This window comes from Helicoverpa zea, chromosome 23, assembly GCF_022581195.2.
Source record: "Helicoverpa zea isolate HzStark_Cry1AcR chromosome 23, ilHelZeax1.1, whole genome shotgun sequence".
Classification (NCBI taxonomy): Eukaryota; Metazoa; Arthropoda; class Insecta; order Lepidoptera; family Noctuidae; genus Helicoverpa; species Helicoverpa zea.
In genome coordinates, this window is record NC_061474.1 from 3,336,651 (window position 1) to 3,357,899 (window position 21,249).

Sequence of the window (21,249 nt, forward strand, 5' to 3'; positions counted from 1 at the left end):
GTTTAAACCTTATTGCTCGATTACGTTTCTCCACCCCGGGCACGCCTCGTTTCCCGCCGCCAATCGGGTGACGAGATTCCACTTCGGTCCCCACTTTGGGCCCGTCCCCTCCTTTGATGTGCCCGCCCGTTTCTGTGCTCCCGGGTTCAGTAGTAGCCGAGTTGTGAGTATCGGATGTCGGGCCGGGCCGCACGTGTGCAGCTCGCAAGCGCACCCGCTCGAGCTCAGCTGACATCATAATTGACACATTACATATTCCCAAAAAAATAAACATTCTAATTTTAATTGAACTTTTGGACACCCGTGTGCAGTGAAAGTGTTAAAAACTGTGAACTGTCATTGAACATTCAAATGTTTCGAGTAAAGATTTTAATAAAATAGGCCTTGCTATGACGATGCTTGCGATGGCGCGAGGATCGGAGGAGCGTCGGGACAAGGCCGAGGACGAGGCTGAAGGGGAGACTGAGGCCAACGGCGAGGTGGACGTGGTGGGGGTGGAAGAGGCCGCGCCGGTGGACCTGACGCGGCGGCTGGGGCTGACCAGGCCCCCCGACAGGCCGGCCATCGCCTTCTCCGTGGAGAACATCTTGGACCCCACGAAGTTCACGGGCCGGTCGGAGGTACCGCTACGGTATGATGAGCAGTATTGGAGGCCACATTACGACAGGGATGACAGTGATTCCGGTGAGTAGCGGGTTCATTTAGATTTCAACGTTGTTATTTCGATTTCAACGTTTTTATTTTGATAATAATTGATTGGTGATGGAACCTAATCAGTGGGTTGGTAGATACCTAGTTTAATGCAATGCAGTTGAAGTCAATCTTATAGGATTCTATTTAGAGGTGTTAAAGGACAGCTGTGGTTTTGTCAGACAATATGTTAAGTCCGTTATAACCATATTGACTTTTCTACAAGGGTATATATATTATGTTGTTTTCTTAAGAAATCTCAATGCTAGGTAAAAAACTATTTTTTTTTCTAACACGAAAATTTTAAGACTAGGGAAACTATCCAGCTGTTACATTATTTAAAACAATTCCAATATGATTCGGGTTCATGAATTGGCAGTAAATAGGTCAATAGCTAAGTACCTCAGCACAAATTTTTTTTCCATAATAGCTGGAGTCTTCTAAAATTATTATACCAATTTAGAGTTTTCTTTTATCTAATAATAGTTTTATGTTTTATTCTGCACGTAGAATACGCCGACAATACCTACAATCTAAGCTCCTGGAAAAATGTAGAGCTTTAATTTAAAAACTGAAAGAAAAAACAATGGTCCTTATTTATCCAAACATCTAAAAATAATTCCAAGCTAGGTACACCAATATACCTAACTGGAATACCATCGTAACAACGTGTTAACCCTACACGGCACGAGGGGTTGGGCCACGGCTGTACAGTTAAGCCTCAACAGGCCGACGGCTTAGGGTTGGCTGGTAGCCACCGGTGGCTATATCTGGCTATATCGTGAACATTGTTGGCTCTAAGTGGCTATCTTGTATATAGGATTAGGAAGTAGGTATCGTACCTAAGTTTTTATCATGGAAACTTTTTGGATTCATTATCTGTCTCTAACCTTTTCGGTATTTCTTGTAACGGTACCGTGTATCGGTGCTTTGTGATTCTGTTAAACTGTTTATTTTGAACTTCCACTTTGAATAACCCTTTTTGGTGGTCCGGTAAAATGAATGAGGTGAAAATTACTGGTAAAAGTCTTTCTGTACTTGTATTAATTTTCTATTCAGAATATTCAGGTACGTACGACAGAATACACAATAAGAAAAACTACAAAAAGAGTAAAATATCATTTCAGGTGTTTCAATTATAAATTAATTTATACTTATTTTAAAAAGAATTTGACGGTAGGTAGGTATGTATACCTATGGATACGAGTACCTATTATCTGCTGTAAATATTTTCAGTGATGCAGATAGGTAGCCATGTTTTTCTTCGAAAAAACCTATGAAATTAGAGCTACAAAATACTACAGTAAATACAGGTAAATATTAATTACATATTTCATTTGCTTTTTGCGGTCCCGACAGGTATTTAAACATTATGCTTCAGAATAATTTTGACTTGTTTTTGCAGTTTTAATATTTAAGTTTAGCATTTAATTTTAGGAAATTTTGAGAAAAACCTGATTATAATGTGACTTATAAAATAAGACAGAACCTTGTCACGGCAATACTGTTCATTAAAAGAAAATTACTTTTATACCTAAATAAAAAGCTAGTCTATTACGATAGAAAGTGTTTAAAAAGCGACGAAACACAATACGTTACAAGTATCAGAATTTAATGACCGAGTGAAATGTGTTGCACGCTTGTTAACTTCTTCACAATGCTTTATACATCATCAAACACAATTTTATGGTCCCTTATTGGCTTTTATTTATTTTGTAGTTTCTAAATAGGTATCTAAATTATTACCACCGCTCAATTCATCATTACAGTAATACATGACCAAATAGTTTTTATTCAAGCAAAATGAAGTATTTAACCATAGTGTAACAAAGAAATTTAGAACGAAAGTTGTCGATTTATTCGTTTTGACGGGAGCTTGACTACTTATTGCGAAATGATGTGTTTTTGCTAAAACCCAGTGTAATATAACGACAATATATTTAAAAGACTTGGTGCTTGTAAAATGCTTAATCTTATTTATAGTTTTTGTCACAAAACAGTGGTTATATCCTCCAGACTGCCAGCCATTTTTAACTAGGATGATGTGTTTCGATTATTGGCACGTGGTGTGACAAATTGGCGGGAATTAAATCTGTAAAATAATTGAAAATACGCAACGCAAAATTGGTGTGACGGAAATCTAATAGACTATGTTTAATGCAAAGCTTTTATTTAGTAGACTAATGTATTTAAATGTTTTCAATAGGAGGAAATTGAAATTCTACGTGTTTCAATGTTTAAATTTTTGTCTTGTTCCACAATTATTTGGAACTAATAAAAAAGCTACAAAATGACTACCTGTATTCGAATTTTAATGGCGTTTCTGTCAAGATTTTCTTAAACGAAAAATTTAGGAAAACGTAAAAAAAAAATATTAGGTACCTACACTATAATTTCACTTACATTCATCAATAAGCACTCAAGTGCACTCAAGTTATTTCTGCAAACAAAATAAAAAGAGGAGTATAGTTTTATGTAAACTGTCTCCTGAAAACATCAAATACTATCTATAGCATAATTATTAGTTTTACAAAATATATAGCTTACTTCGTTAGTTTACTGTTATAATAAGGTTATTTTGAAACGAATAAATAATGTATTTATCTAAACGTTGAAAATTAAGAGAAATTCAGAAAGTTGATCCGAACGCACATTGTTAGTAAACATCGGATAATATTCTATAGAAATGCAAAAACGTGCATTCAAAAGTGCGCTAAAGACCGCTTTCCACAGTTTTCCGCTATTTTAGGAAAATAAAATAGACTGAAATATGAAAATTTTCGAAATCCCTACTAATATTATAAATGCGAAAGTAACTCTGTCTGTCTTCACGTCACGTCACGTCTAATCCACTGCACCGATTGTATTGAAACTTGGTACAGAGAAAGAGTTGACCTTGAGAAAGAACATAGGATAGTTTTTATCCCGGACTTTTGAAGAATTCTCTTGGAAACCCGATAAAACCGAACTCTACGCGGGCGAACCTGCGGGCGGAAGCTAGTACGCAATAAATCCGCAAAACTAGCGTTTTATGAATTTGCACATGCAAATGTATATAATCCGATGTCTTATAATTAGTAGAGGTAGATGCTAAAATAAATAAAGAATTTAATATAGAGGCAATGTAGCATGTATAACGTGCCGACAAGTCACAAAAGCAAGCCAAATAGAGCTTTCTGAAAAACGTTTTTGTAACACAAATGACTTACATTCGTATCACGTAAGTTTCTCGGAAACCATTACACTTTTCATTTCTTAAGTAGTGAATGTAATTGATTTCGACAACCTATTCGGTATGTAGACTGGTACACTGCAAATTAAACAGTCGGCCGATAGTTGACCCGACGGTTGGCAAAATGGTTTTATCAAAGAAAATCTTGATTCCCATCAAAGTTTTCAGTCGATATGAGGTCCTATAAGCACCCAATCCTTGCAATGTGCATACTACCATTCATCTTTATGCCGATTTGTAAGTCCACACAAACTATCGGCCGACTAAAAGTTTGTAGTATGCCTGCACTCACAGAGATTGCTTAAAAGTCGCTAAGAGCATGTTCGAATTGAAATATTTCTTTTTGAAAATAAATTAAGAGTTTATAGAGTAGAAGGCCTACAGAAAAAAAGGATTTCAGTACGTACCTATTTGAAAATATAGCTTTATGAATTAAAAAATTCAATCCAATGAATAATTTTTCGATACAATCATCAAATACTTGTCACATAGGCAAAAACCAACATGCTTACACGAAAAAAATTATCATTGTTTAGTTTACAAAAGCAAATATAGAGTCGTGACTTAAAACCTAGCCACACAATAGCAAAACAAAATGCTTATTTAACACAAAACGCTATCCAACCATCCAGGAACAACTGAACAGCCATTTTTATACATTTTCTCACTTATTATCTTTCTGATTGCCTACGTGACTTGAATCAACAAATCATATTTGCCGTCGATAACATTCATTATGCACCTTATCACGTTACAATAAAACTTATTATACATAGATTTTTGATTTCCGAATTGCAATTTTTAAGTTGTTTCTTTGACGTTTGATGTCTAAATTGAGTGGTTAGTTGGACCATGATTTTGCCGTTATTTCTGATTGAAAAACAAATTGATATGTAAAGTCCGGTGTATTGTGCATATAATTAGTTTATAGGCATTTGTGTGGCTGAAGATAATTAGGTGCGAACTAATAAGACTCTTTAATGATTGCAATAAAATGTCTAATATGATTGATATTGATTTTCATTGTTGTTTGATTGTGTTTGCATTGAGTTTGGACGTTTAATAACGTCTATATCAATGAGCCGGAGGTCCGGTATCAGGTAGTTATAGTTCGGCCATTCAGAGAATGCGTTCCTGACACGTCGCGATTGAACTGACGACGTAACTTTGCAATGGCGTTGCAGTTACGATAAAAATATTTTTGCTGGTTGTTTACCGTTTTAACAATTGAGGAGCATTAAAACAACATTATTATATCAATAATCAATGAATGTAGTTACGTCGTCAGTTCAATCGCGACGTGTCAGGAACGCATTCTCTGAATGGCCGAACTATAGTTATTTAATTTAAACCTTATTTAAATGGCGTTGTGGTTATCAAAAATAATTTCAGTTTAAGTAATCGCTGTTAGGCAAACGGCCAGGTCTATGTAGTAGTAGCTAGTCTATATATACCTACTCATTTTTGCGAGAGTTGAGCAAAGTGTAATGCTGTACTCATTTTTTTTACCTAGGCCTAGGAGATTCATTATTATCGAAAAAGATGCGGAGAAGCTAGAATAGAAATCGTACACACTTTTCGACTGAAAAGCTCACGTCTTTCAAAAAACCAACAAGAAACACCAAATTGATATTTTTTGCTCACTCGACTCGGATGTTAGAGGTCGATTCTCTTGATGAAACTGAGTAAATAGAACTGAAATTAGGGCATGCAATTTCGGTAAAACAAAAATTACCGGTAAAAATTCGGTAATAAAAATATTTTTACCGGTAAACCGGTAAAACGGTAATTTTTGTAATTTTTTTAAAATGTGGTATTATAACAATAAGATTGGGTAGTCTTAAAGCAAAAACTAAATAAATATGCAAAGTATAAAGGTGGTAAACGTTTTTTGTGTCGCGGGCCGTAACAAAAAACATGTCAGTACCATCCGTACGCGATGTCGCCGACAAAATGCAAGAAAAACGGCTGCGATGGTACGGACATGTAAAAAGGAGTGACACCTGAGGACATCGGCAGTGTGAATGTGATACTCAATCTCAATATACCCGGTCAAAGGCGCAAAGGCAGGCCGAAACCGTGGTGGTTGAGTATCGTAATGAATGACATGAAAATCTGCGAACTCGAAGAGGAAGATGTCTATTCAGGAGGATAGAGCGAAGTGGAAGAAGGAAGATACGGAAAGCCGACCCCGTCACAAGACGGGATAAACGCTAAGAATTACCGTAAAAAATATATTTTTCATTGAAGGGAAAGCCATTTTTTATGGTAAATCATCAAATGACAGAATCTTTCTGTCTAAAACCCATGTTTTTTAGTAGGTGTTTTATGGACCAGGGTAGCGGTAACTCTTTCGAACAATCCCGCGGCCCCGGCAGGCCTTGGCCCTGCTGGGCCCCACTGGGTTTGCTGACATCTCCCTGAGGAGCCTGTGGAACAACGCGCGCTGCTGACACGGGTCTGTTGTCTATGCAGACGGTGGAACGATGAGCCACCCGAACTCACCGCCCACAGACCGACGCCTACGGTGGCCGGGAGTCGTCTCTCGACCCTTGGCGCCCGTGGTGTCTTCCTGGTCCACTACAGCGGCTGGGATGAGAGGTGCTACTCGCAGTCGCTCCGCCGTCTCCTTCTCGAGCATGACTGCTTCGCAGAAGGGGCGACGGCTTCCCATTCTCTCTAGCTCCGGACCATAGCTTGAACCAGGGAAGGACGCGAAAGGTCGCCGCTGCCTATTGCCTCGACGACAACACCGCGGTACCCTTCCCAGGCAGTGCACACCTGGACTGTGTGCTCCATCGTGTCCTCAGAGCTGTCCGCATGGTGGTGAAGTAAAAGCCCTTGCTCAGTAAGGTCATAGAGTAGGTAAAATAAGCAATAAGCATTTGTACCTTGAATGAGCTGACAGCTATGAGGAAAAACAGAATAACCGAATGAATACAATTTGTTTAGATTTTATAAATTAAGATGAGAAAGAAGATTTGTATCTAACCTAGAGATAGTTAAGGACACACAAGTTTACTTTTCTAAAAGACAGCAACTTTAACACTCTTACAATACGTAATGTATGCAACATTACATTATATTCAGGCTACATAACAAAGATTTGACGTTAAATGAACAATTGCTATATTTTATCAGAAAAACGTAAAAACCGGTAAATTACCGGTTTCATATTATTTTTACCGGTAATTTAAAACTCGCAAAAATGGGCGATTTACCGGTAAAAACGAAACCGGTTAGCCGGTATTGCATGCCCTAACTGAAATGTAAGTAGTTAATAACGTAGCTTCTAAGCACGTCGCATATAAGCTCCGTAACTGCTTTCTAGAGGCGATTTTCCACGGCTGCGTGGTACAGTGCTTGTGACACACTTGTACCAAAATATAAATAGATGTGTTTCGAATACTTACCATGAACTATATTATTTTGTCATCCTTTTTTTTTTGTTTGTTTGCGATTCTACAGGATCTTCGCATGCTATATTGTATGCGTTAATACATAATTAAATGGAATACTTACAATTTTTACCTATTACTTCTTTAATGGGCAACTATAGAATCAATCTTATTTATATTTTTGACATTCATAAGTGCTTGTAAAGGCCTAAACTTTGACACCATGTCCCTTCCGGTCTACTCACTCGCTCGCGAACGTTCGTGAACATTCGTTTTTGCATGAAGATACGCTAACAGTGGACTCGAACCGACACGAATATAGTTTTAGTAGAATCTTGCCGCATCATCTCGTAACAATCGTGTTAGCTCTGATTGTGCGAGTCAATGAGGAAAACCACAAATTTTCACAAAGCTCAAAACTGACGTTTACAATTGTATGCATGTAGCCTTTTTAGTAGCACAAACGACGCCACAGAAGCATAGTCTCATCTAAACTACACAGGAAGGGTGCTGTTTTCTATTTTACTCACTATAAAAAGTTGAGTTGAGTTTGCCTAGCCTCCATCTACTGAATGGAATGGAATATTTTGTGATATCTATAAGTACATCTATTTAGTAGGTGAGATAGGATGTACATATTATACTCCCATAAATAATAGTTATAATAAAGATACTCTTATCAGAATCTCATAAGTAAGTATCTAAGTAGGTACTATTATGATGAAAACCTACAAGAACAGCATTTTGTTTAATTAGAAACTAATGATTCTACAAACCCCAACTACTTACTTTTCAATACTTCTTTGGCGAAAGACAAAAACCTGAATTGAAGTTAGGTCAGAAAAACTTAAAAACTGCTAATGTGACTAGCAATTTTAAATAGTGTAGTATAAGTACCTACCTACAATTTATTCTAAACAAGCAGTCAAATATAAATTACATAATTTACGGAGTATAATAAAAACAAAACTGATTCAACTACAGTTAATTTAAAATCAGAAAACATTACAAAAATAAAACACTTAAACGCCAACATTGAACTAAAAAGATTACCCAACCCAAATGATCTATTTAAAACGCCTATTTCATTTAATATAAACATCACTATTAATTTGTACTATAAAGTGGAGGAAATCATAATTTTTACTGGTATAGATGAGCGTTGTATGAAATGACGTGGGATCGCTATATATCATTGGGACATGGAGAACAAAATGACTAGCGGAGGTGCCATGACGGAAAATCGCCTAAGAAAGTAGCGCGCCGAAATGATGATCTTCGGGGGACGTGGAACGTTTCTGTCCTCGCCCTTATATGCCTTCATTGGACCCGCCATTTTTAGTAATAACAAGAATGATTCTCAGATGTCTCAAAGAACCCCAACGCCTCGTTAGTTCACTCGTAACTAATCGTTTTGATCATGCCCACGGTACCTAGTTGTTTTTTTTGACCTAGATGAAGGCGCCTGACCGACCAGCACTATTGCATCTCTGTTCATCTTTCTTTGCTCCGTGCATTGGGTAAATAAATCAGTTTGTCCGTTTCAGAGGTCGCCACAGCTGCTAAGTGTTGACAGGTCGGCTTCCTGCCTGACCAGGGTTGAGGGGAAATTCATTTAGGTTTATATCTATGTTTATTCGAATTCACTCGTACTTGGACGTATTATAAAATGTGAAGATTGTAATGCCGCATAAAACGGTTCTTGATTCATACAAATTATAAGCATTTGAATACACTGATCTGTAGAGCCAGGGTGTCTAGAAATGCCTATGAGGTATTCTTCTTTAATTTTACATTAAGTATGATATTAAATAATAACCATTAACATACAAACTAAAAGCCTATTTGGGAGACAAACGGCATAATGTAGGTATGATTCATAGCTAACATGCTAACCCTTCAATAACTTGCGTCAAGCGTAAAATTTGCGAATGTGGACTTTAGGACCAAAAGGTCCTATTTGCGAACGTGGACCTTAGGAGCAAATGGTCCTATTAAGATGAGATCTATTCGATAGCGATTGATCTATTATGTAGTTTGACCGGCGCTTACGCGATTTGCGCGGGCGCTTACGATAACGTCAAGTTACCGATTTGTGCAGTCATCTGAACTATCTTATAGGATTATGGATAATGGCAGGGGTGTAGAACGTCAGAGTGTAGATATTTTTCATAACAAAGTCATAAAGGTGATGAAACTTAACCTGCTTTAAAGTTGATCTATAAATCTTAAAATATTGGAGAAATCAGAGACTCCACGAACTTTAAAAATGAAGAAAATATTCGCCACCGAACGGACTTGTTCAAAACACAAACTCCGATATCCACGAAAACATTTCCACCGCGGAAAAAAACTTCCCATACAAACCCGCAAACAAGGAAAAATAAGACCAAGTCTGCAACTTGTGCAACTCACTCGCGGCGATTGGACGGCGAGAGAACGAGACAGTATTACCTTCCCCAACGAGAGAAAAAGAGACAGAACTAACCCTACATAGCTCGCGTCCCTTTGCGCAGCAATCCGTGAAATTAGAGTCGTCTAAACGAATCTAACGATTATTTTATTATCCCTTTTACGCTAAGATTTGTTCCTTGCTCACTCAAATAAAAATAAAAGGTGAATAAGGCGTTGTGAGGGTCAAGAGGCGGACATAAATTTTGGAAGCGTTTAGGGTCAGGATTGGCTTATTTTTCGGGCCTTTAGGTCCGGGCGGACGCCTCGAGCGGCTCGGATGAACGCGCCCATGTTATATTATATGACATCATTTATTTTGGAGATTACTATAATATTACACGCATGGTGAATAGGCGTTTTCGTGGGTCCTAATGGTTGTTAATAAGCAGTTACTATTCTAAGCATATAACAGGTATGTTTCAGGAGTTTCATTTCAAGAGAACATTGTAATTAGAGAAAGGAAACACTCCTTTCTCTAATTACAATGTTCTCTTTTAACGGTTAATTGCTGAAGTAAGAGACATAAATATAGGCGTAAATTTTTGTAATTTATAATATTTAATAAGTAGATACTTCGTGACTTATGGTAGAGCTTACACAATGTAATCTTTTAATGACATAAATTAATTTCTTTTACTTTGGTACCTTATACTTACTTTTGGTTTCTTAAACTTAGGAGGAGTACCGTTTAAACAAAAGCTACTCGTTTGTTTTTAACAGAAATAAAAACTTCTTAATTGCGGTTTGAGTGATCAAAAAAAGACTAGACCTAATTGTAACTGTTATAACTTAGATCTAGACAATGAGTGTAGTGTTATAGACTTTTTATCAAGTTCATCGACTGACGTTTAGTGCAAAAAGTTCCTCCTAGTTTTTGCTTGAATCACAGCACTGAAATAAAAATAGCTTTTGTATCGTCGTAGTCTTAAACGAAAGTTAATAATGCTTAAAAATAATAGAGTATTTGGTAATGTGATGCCCAACGTATCTACTTATTGTTGTACCTATGTGTGTGTAGGTATCTTCTTATGTTGTATCTCACATGGCGGTAGCTTTCCTTATCTTTCTTCTCCACTTCACTTTATCTTCAACATCACATTCTTATATTATTTACGTGGTGCTCCATCACAATATCTTATTTTTATTTATGCCTAGCGTTTTCCCAACTAGGTAAGCAACATGTGTTCGACTACCGATCTAACCTATGCAACAGAGCAGTGTTTTACATAGAGCATCTGCCTATTTTGCGTTATCTATACATATAATAAATCTGTAGAAAAGTAATTTTTGTACATTGAAGAAATTTACAAAAAAAATAGCCAGTATTTTAAAGGATAACTAACAGAACCCATTTCCATCATTTTTGTCATTTTTGTCTGTTTGTCTGTTTATCTGTTTGTTTGTTCGCGATTCACGTAAAATCTACGAATTAAATGCAGACAATGCTTATATATAAAAATTCTACGTAACTTGGGGTATTACTTAGTTTTTGTTTCATCGAAATCGATTCACTCTATCAAAAGATATGATTAATTTTGTGAATTCAAGATGTAAAATATTACGACACGCAATCTATTTGTCAAAACTGTACATTTGAATGTTGTACTTATTAGTTGATCGGCCTATTATTAATCTTTACACAGAAAATCACACGTTTATAAGTAACTTCGGAAGAAAAAAAAATATGAAAATTTTGTTTAGCCAAGGTTAAAGTAGCTCCATCTGTGGTAAATAAAATACATCAAATTTGTCAAAGGAGCGAGGTGGTAAATGACAATATTACCATACATTCTTTATAGAGGATTATTATTTCAACAGATGGAGTTGTGTATTTTCCGTAATTCACCATATTTTAACACGTAGTGTAATTTTTCGATAGACATTTCAATAGTGTTTGTCAGTTTGCCGTGCCACATCAAAATCCAACTATAATTATTACCTTGATGAAAAGAAAATTAATAGTTCTCAGCCAAATTTAAAACGGTGCCATCTAAATTATTTTTTGAACATCCATCCTCCGAGCCTTTTCCCAACTATGTTGGGGTTGGCTTCCAGTCTAACCGGATTCAGCTGAGTACCAGTGCTTTACAAGAAGCGACTGCCTATCTGACCTCCTCAACCCAGTTACCCAGGCAACCCGATACCCCTTGGTTAGACTGGTGTCAGACTTACTGGCTTCTGACTACCCGTAACGACTGTCAAGGATGTTCAATGACAACCGGGACCTACAGTTTAACGTGCCATCCGAAACACAGTCATTGGTGTCTAAGATATACTTAGAAGTACATACAAACTTAGAAAAGTTGCATTAGTACTTGCCTGACCTGGGATTGAACCCGCGCCCTCATACTTGAGAGGTTGGTCTTTTACCCACTAGGCCACCACGACTTCTTCTAATCTTTAATCTAAATTTTTTTTTGAACATTATGTCAAAAATGATGACTTTAGTGGAACAATTAATTATCATTTAAAGTTACAGATGGAGTTCATATCAGGATTTTTTCATAAACATAGTTTAGCTTATCTTCCACTATTAATGTGGTGGCCTTAAAACAAATTACTTTGAGTGAGTAGTATTAAGTAGACCTTAATTATTTTTTCTGATGCAAAATATGTAAACTTAATCCTAGAAGAAATGAGGATCTATCTCTCGCAAGCGCTGCTAAGCGTGAGGTAGGTAATGTAGGATTCTGTAGCTTTAAAAACAAGCCCAGATACAAAGTGTAGAGAAGAAATGGGAGCTCTCTCTATTTAATACCATACACACGTAAAATGCTTTATGCGTCTGAAAACGTACAAATTACGTGCCGCATACCAGAGACATGCTTACTTTCAACTTCTGATCGCAAATACACTGTTCACGATTACGAACAGTCTCAGTAAGACCCGAGCCAAGTCTAAAAAACACCTTTTATATAAAACTACGTTTGATGTCATTTAATCACAAAGACAGAATTGTTCTCTGTTGCAAATCCTATCCACCTATATCCTATCCTAATCCAGAATGCATTGCAGGTGTGCATTGCACAAAAACCAATGGTATCCTATTCGAGAAATCAAAAGAGTTGACCTGCCAACGTCAGCTTCTGCGCTAAGCAAGTGTTCTTAATAGTAGATACCATCAGAATTTCATTCATCGTTGAATGAGGTGAATAAATTTTCAGAAACCACAATAACAGTAGGAGCCAAAGCGTATTATCGCTTCATAGAGCTTTGATTGGCCCCAGGTGACCAAGTCAGGTCTGATTTGTTCGTTCATCAGATCTTTGAAAGTGTTTCGGTGGATACTTACTGTCGTCCTGTTTACGTGTGACACAAAATATGGTATATAAACGTCCTCCGCAAGAGCGAAATTTTCCCGGTGTGCGGTAGTGACGCACAGTATACAACACTTATGTTTCTTTTGATTTGCTGGCTCCACCAAGAAATGACAAATTGCGAACGTACATTGTGAAAATCTTGGCAAAACTGCAGGTTTCAAGTACGAACACATGAAGTGGACTCTCACAGATACGTACATTTTGCCTATTCGTGAACTAATGCAAACATTTCGGTGGAGTCCCGGCTTAGGCCTCCCCCACATTAGGCGTGCGCGATCCTCGGGCGTGTGAGTAGCGCGGGCGCCACGCGTGCGTCGCGAGCGCGTTGCGTGAGCGTCGCGTTTTGCTGCCCTGCGGCATTTGCAGCGCGCTCGCGGCGCGCACGCGCCGCTCTCCTTGACGTTTAACTGCTAAGGCGTTTAGCGGGCGGCGGGGATAGCGGGCGAAGGGGTAAGAACGCAACTCGAGCGCCGCGTGCTCGCCGCGAGCGCGTCGCTTGCACTCTTCACACATGCCGCAGGGCAGCAAAACGCGACGTTCACGCAGCGCGCTCGCGACGCCCGCGCTACTCACACGCCCGAGGATCGCGCACGCCTAATGTGGGGTTAGCCTTACCATAGTGAGTAAGTGAAACTATCCTACCCTATGCGCCTGCTGATGATGATGACTCATTTTATCATCCATCCAGCTATTCCCCAACTATGTTGGTGTTGGCTTCCAGTCACCGAATCTGTTTGAGTACCAATATTTTGCTTGGAGCGACTACCTATCTACAATCCAATCAACTACACAAGACGATATCCATGGTAAGACTGACAGACTTTCTGGCTTCTGATTAGTCGCAGCAGCTGCAGAAAATGTACAAATGACAGCTTTGTCAGACTCAAAGCATGTAGACATAGATTATAGCTGTTTCCTGTGAAAATTACTTACGCATCATACGTAATAATTTTCCAAATTGGCTGAACAACGTCACAAACTTTAGTTCTTTTGTTTAGATAAATGGTCACATCCACAACACAACCTTGATCAATAAATCTATGCGACTGCCAAGTGCTAATCCTAATTATACTGTCACGTGAAAGAATGCACCTACGGGATAAGTAGTATTTTGACGATTCTATATTGCCCACGCAGACGAAGTTGCGGGCAACAGCTAGTAAGAAATAAAAATTACTAAGTGATAAAAAATGTAGCATTCTCATCTTATAATTCGTGAATCATTATTTTGTGTAAAATGTCACATAAGCAGTAAGCACAGAAACATTAACGTTAATGTTGAATGATCAAATTCGTACCTACCTGTTTTCACACAATGCACCCAAACCACGGATGACAATGATTGGGAAATTGATCTATTACATAACAATAAAATACCAACGTCAAATCGGAAATACCAACACTTTCTAAAATCTAATCTCAACAAAAGCATATAATTAACGATTAATTAAACTTAATTATATTACTTAATCATCGAAACTAAGAACAAGCACAGATTATACAAGCAAAGACATAGACAAAAAAATCGATATTACTTCTTCGTGCGGAAACATTTGGAAAATTATTGCTGTTACGTTGTTTCCGGTGTTGGCGGAAATATCAGAGGCGTGTTAACGAGGGTCTTAATGTTGGCAACACTGCTCCCGTTGACTTTTTAATTACGAAGCTGGAATTACGTGAAAATGCCTAAAGCTTGTTGAGAATTCCAAGTAAGGGGTGACGGTTTGAATATCTGGTTTTATGCTTTTTGAATGAACTGTTAGAATAACAGATTTCTGCAACTGGATGTTTTAAAGTCTTCGATAACTAATGGGTGCTCCACCAGTTATTTTACTTATTTTATTATGGGCCTATGATAACCACTCATGGCGTGGTATAGGTAGGTAAGTATGTGAGGTAAGTATATTTGTAATGGTACAAAAAAATTGCCATTTCTCTAGTTCTATGAAACTTTAGATATAAAGAAATCTTGTAGGTAATTCGTTTCAACCCAATTAAATGTTGCTTTAACGTTAAGTAATTTACGTTACTGGTGATATGGTTCTCATTTCGAAATTCTAGTGATCTTCTTTTTACTCAATTACAACCGAGCTCTTTCCTTACCTACTAAAATCTGCAATATGCCAAACTCCTTTCAAATCCATGACAATCCTCCCGAGACAAAGTAGTATCTATCTAACTACAAACGTAAGCATGTACCGACATAACTGCGAACACGACACATACGCAGTCGACCAAGAATCCTGCCTAAATTACACATCTCCATTTTCTTCATTTAACAAATTGATGGGCTTTGTTTGACGACACCCAACAACCGAAAAACGATCTTCAAACTCACTGCATTAAGTTCAAAATACAACGAATTATATCCACCTCACTGTTGACGCTTACGCCCAAGAGATAAGACTGGGTTGGGTTAATGGATCCGTTATGGGATTTTTAACCTTAGTAAACAGGTATTAGGGATGATAATGCGTTGGTTTTGGGTGGGTAGGGGTGTGTGAGTGGGGTGGTTGCGGTCCAAGTTTGTAATTAATAAAGCCCTCTCGATTACAAGTGCCTTTCCTCGGCGGGATCTGGGGTTTGGGGGTAATGGCACCCTTGTACGGAACCCGTACTGAGTGGGTAACGATTGATATTGTTACGTCGAGCATAATGATTATTTAAGTAAGGGTTTTTCTGATTTAACTTGCATTCGGTGAAGAGGGAAACTCGAAAGTAAAAAAGCTTGTTTTGTTGTAATTTAAATAAGAGTTATTTTAGTATGTCGTAATACAGAAATAAGATTTAAAATCAGTTTAAAATAAGCCGGCGGTATTATCTTCGTGGGAAATCATAGAATTATGAAAATATATATAGGTAATAGATATTATACAACTTTTTATATACCTGAGTTATTTATTTAAAGAAAAATTGTCATGGTAGTATAAGCTGAAAGTCAAAGCTATAAGAGCTATGAGTCAAATGATAAGCTTTATTTAAAAATCAGGTGTATTGAGATGTTCAGGTATGAAATAATTCAATATCGTAACATTTTGCAGTGTGACACAAAGCCAGGCTTATGTCACCGAGCGGCCGAGCTTGCCGGCCGGCGTCGACAGTCTTTTGTTTTCATACTTTTGGTAATAACTATACGGTATATTGGAGAATATATTTTTTTATAGGAAATAACATTCTTTGGTACCTTTTAAGACTTAGTTATCCTCGTTAGATTTACCTATAGTTAATCTGCACTTATATTATAAGGCTGAATAATTTGCTTCAACGACGGGACTAAAATACTGGACGGTTTTGGAAAATTCTTTCAGAGTTAGATAGCCCATTTATCGAGGAAGACAGAAGGCTTTTCATCCGGGTGTGTGGAGTAGTTTTCCAGGGACACGCGTGACACCGCTCTTCTAAAACATTCAGAACCATAAGATTATTTCAGATCTTTTTCAGTATATAAACAGTTTGTTAGATCTTGTCGCAAAGTATTTTTTTTTACCTATTCTGGGACAATACTGTAATATACTGTGGTCTAGTAGTGTTTTCACATTTCCACATATAGAAACCATGTATCGCGTTAATTACCGTAGTAGTGCCAAAATCACGACTTGTCACCCTAGTAGCGGGCTTTGGTACCTACGTTCCGAAACATGCTTGTAAATCCACTCGCTGTAACAACGTGTTTACATGGAACGCATAAATGTAAGCTTTGCGAGGGGAATGTGTGCTAGTGATTGTTGGTAGTTTTCACATAAAATACATGAATAACTAGGTAGGTAGGATACATAGTTTAGTAAACTTTCAGTTCATAGATTCTAATGACATAATTGTTATGGTAGATATAATTTTTGTAATGACACGTTAAGGCAGAGGCTAGTAAATACAGACAGACAATAGTTAGATTGTTATTTGCTCACTTTTAAAGTCACTTTTAAAAGACACCGTTTTAGTTTTCACGCAGCTAGAAAGTCCTTCTCCATATCAGTCTTCTGTGGGTTTATTATCTACATAATTAAGTTTATTGTTTGCAACTATTTGACATATGTATAATAATATTGACAGAAGTAGGATATCAAAAGACGAAAAAACTTATGAAAACAGCGCAAGATATTGAGGAACAAACTCTACTCACATCCCAAGAAACAAATATACTGTCTTTAGTCTATGTCTGCCTTGCCAGGCAGGAAGATCACAATATCAATATAATTATTTATATTTCGACCTAATCAAAATCAACCCCATTTATTCTACGAACAACATCTCCTCGTAAATCACCACAATTTTAAAAACATCCTCTGTAATTAATGTCTCCATCTATTAGTGAGGGCGACAGTCAATTAAATATCGAGGTATGTGCATCCCAGCAACTAGTCACAAGACAGACAAATGATCTGCTTAAACTATGCACTTTGTAGGTCCCGGCTGTCATTGAACATCCTTGGCAGTCGTTACGGGTTACGGGGAAGCCAGTCTGACAACTGTCTAACCAAGGGGTTGCCCTTGTAATTGGGGTGTGGAAGTCAGATAAGCAGTCGCTCCTTGTAAAAAACTGGTACTCAGCTGCATCCTGTTAGACTGGAAGCCGACCCCAACATAGTTGGGAAAAGGCTCGGGAGATGATGAATCAAAATCAAAGCTCAAGCTTTATTCTACGAACAACATATCCTTGTAAATCAGCAGCCATTTTAAAAACATCCTTTAGAATTAATGAAGTCTCTATCTATTAGTGAAGGCGACAGTCAATTATCGAGGTATGCGCGTCCCAGCAACTAGTCACGGACAGACAAATGATCTGCTTAAACTATGCGCTTTATTTGTTCAGGAATTAGGCTTGTTGTGTAGTGAGAGGGAGATGTGCGGAGCGGGAGATATAAAAGTTAAAGTCAAAATTGTTTATTGAAAGTAGGCAAATTAAATTAGCACTTTTTCATAACAGAAAGTACAGACGGACAGAATCCCCTTATATCACTTGCTGGTGGCTTTCCCAGCAACACAACTGTGATCGCTATTTAATAATTTGGGTATTTACCAATATTTTACGATGACGGTGTTTTTAGTACTTGTATATTCTATGTGAGTAATCTATAAAGTTGATTCGATATCAGTAAATAACAAAATGACAAGCCAGAATAAGTTTTACGGATCTCTCGCAAGATATTATCTGTGAACAAATCCGCGCGAAGTACAGTTTTGATAAAATACTGTTCATTCACTTTGAACTGCGTGTATATTATCCACCTATGTATATAGTTTATAAATCAATATTGCTAAAACTAACACGCATTCCTTATGAAAACAGCTCAATCCATTAACCCAATGCAAGGAAGTCAATCCCCCTAAATACGTCAGCACACCAATTAAAATCAACAGCCATAATTAAAAGCTTAGCTATCACTACTACGGAGCCCAACAATACGTATTTAATTCTACGGACGACCGTCGCTTGCGCACCAATAATATATCTGTCGTCGCGACATCTGTGCCTTATTTTATCGCGTTAATTCGTACTGCGTGGCGTGGAATACCTTCTTTAAAACGAACATCTTTTAAGACACTCTTCTTTACAGCAATTTGAACTCTATCCTTCTTTAATTATAGTTGATATTTGCATGAAGGTGTATTGGTTGTTAAGATGTTAATGATTAGGTTTTCAAAGTATATTTTCCAATAGGGAGCTTTATTTGTTTGTTGTTAGATGTGAAGTATTCTCAGTCGATGTGTTAAGTTAAGCTGAAATAACATTTATGAGAAAGTATGTGGCAGTTCATTAATTGGGTTTGTATTAATTTGTGACTAACTAGCTTTCTGTTAACTTGTTTAAACAAATCATTAAGGTATTGTATATATACTGTATATATATTGTATATATACTACAAATATAATGCGTCCAATTCAGTTTATATTCAACACAAAATATTACTCGCTCTGATTTTCATATCCTGTCGTAGATCGTCGATTAATATTTTCTGCAGCTCCCGTAACGTTAGCACTACAGTCTAAAAGTATTAACAGATAGTTAACTGTTTCACGCATATTTACTAAATATCTGTCTACGTGTAAATTGACCGGATCGCCGCAGTTTAGCACCAATCAGAACCCCATTCTCAGCTTCCGAAACTCAAAACTAAACGATATAAAACCCACAGACAATTTCGCTAATATTTATACATCCCGTCCACCATTAAAATTCGCATTTTAGTAATTTTACTAAACACGAAAATGTCCCGCCATAAATTATATTTTAATGTTTCCGGACTTCGAATTTCTTACCGATGTTACCACATTAAAAATTAATAGCTGTTTTTAAACTATTTCGCATTGGCAACACTGGCCACGCGCGTCGACTGAGAAGGAAACGGAAATGTCCATTATATCATCTGAACTGAAAAACATGAATATTTTTTTATGAAAATGGCGTTATGAGGAAGCGATAAAAGTGTTTTATTTATGACGTCAGTTAAGAGTTCAGACTTTTAAACGGGTATTTAAGAAAATAATTAAGAATGGAAACGATGCATTTTCCTTAACGACAATTTTCCTTTTCTCTTATGGTTCTTTAACAGTTGGAAGCGTGTCGACTTATTTTAAAATCTCTTTGTTACAGTAAAAGACCACCTCCAACACTCAGACATAGAAGCAGACGAAGTGGAAACGGATGACCAGACCTCAAATCTTGACGACGACATCCTCACACAATCAGACTTGGATGAAAACGGGGACCCCAAGAGCCCCACCAGTTCGAGCTCCAAGAAAGGCAAAGGGGGGTCTTCTAGAGACTCTAAAGGGGGCACAAAGCCTAGGAGAGCTAGAACAGCCTTTACTTATGAGCAGCTGGTCTCCTTGGAGAATAAGTTTAAGACCACGAGATATTTGTCCGTGTGTGAGAGGCTTAATCTGGCGCTGAGCTTGAGTTTGACGGAGACGCAGGTGTGTATATTTGTTATGATATTTTTGAGCAGTTAATTTTTTGAAAGGATTTGAAGGTTTATTTATTACGGTTCCAATCAGAATGATTTCGATAAATCATTTATGTATAAAATCAAAAGCTAGGCGAGCTAGAAATAAAAACTTACGACGAAGTGTAAAAAAATCCTAGCCTAGATTTCAAGAAAGTGGGAATAGCTCATTCACCCCTTACTTACGTCTTTCTATAACATATATATTACACCAATAATAAATATATTATGACAATATTTAAAAGATGAATTGTTACAACAAATCATAATATAACTTTTCTGCTCAGGTCAAAATCTGGTTCCAAAATCGGCGCACGAAGTGGAAAAAACAGAATCCAGGGATGGACGTGAACAGTCCGACGGTCCCACCGCCTTCTGCCGGTGGCTTCCCATCAGGGCCATACCCTGGGGGCCTGCTGTACTCCCACGGGGTACCATACCCCTTCTCAGGACCTGGTCCTTATGCCCCGTACTTTCACCACTTGGCGGCGAATCACCACCACTCGCATGGCAGCCTGGGACATTCTCACACGTGATTGTGGCCGCGACCGGGGTCACAGGACCCTAGGGTCGACAAAGAAAATGAAACGAGTTGAATGGAAAATGAAAACAGTTGTGGACTTCTTAATCAGTGATGGACAATGTAGTGTTGCGTGCGAACACTTAAGAGCCTGTTCAATCAAATGTTTTTATTTTTTGTGTAGTCAGGAAATGGGGTCGTGCTTTGCCGTTTGATGCTCCAAAAACACAATTAGGCTTCCTGAAATGAATGAAAGTTTTTTTTATACCTCATTTAAACGATTATATGTCTCAACAATAATTGTCTGTATATTTACACACATGAACCGCCTTACAGCAATTTAAATTCGGTCTTTCAAAGTTTAATTGAGAATGTCACAACGAACATTTGTGAACAGACTTTGAATAAGTGACGAAACTGTATTATAATAGTGCAATTTATTTAGAGTACCCGCACACTGAAAACTTTTAGTCGGCCGATTTGTTTGGGCTCATAAATCAGTATGAAGATGAATAGTAGTACGCACATTACAATGGTCAAGTATTAAGCCGGTATTAGACGGACTGAAAACGTTGATTGCCCGACTATCAGCCGAATTTTTAGTCTTCAATGTGCGGGTACTCTTAAGGTAATATTATGAATCGATTGTGATACGTATTTAATAAGATAAATAAGGCTATTATGGTATTTA

At 37.5% G+C, this 21,249-nt stretch overlaps 1 protein-coding gene across 1 annotated transcript; it reads left to right on the plus strand.

Moving 5' to 3' along the window:
- Positions 1–389: 389 nt before the first annotated feature.
- LOC124641984 (homeobox protein slou) lies at positions 390–21,249 on the plus strand. The gene is made up of 3 exons (XM_047180272.1): positions 390–684; positions 19,687–20,009; positions 20,326–21,249. The coding sequence occupies exons 1-3, from the start codon at positions 390–392 to the stop codon at positions 20,572–20,574; spliced, it is 867 nt and encodes a 288-aa protein (XP_047036228.1). The 3' UTR covers positions 20,575–21,249.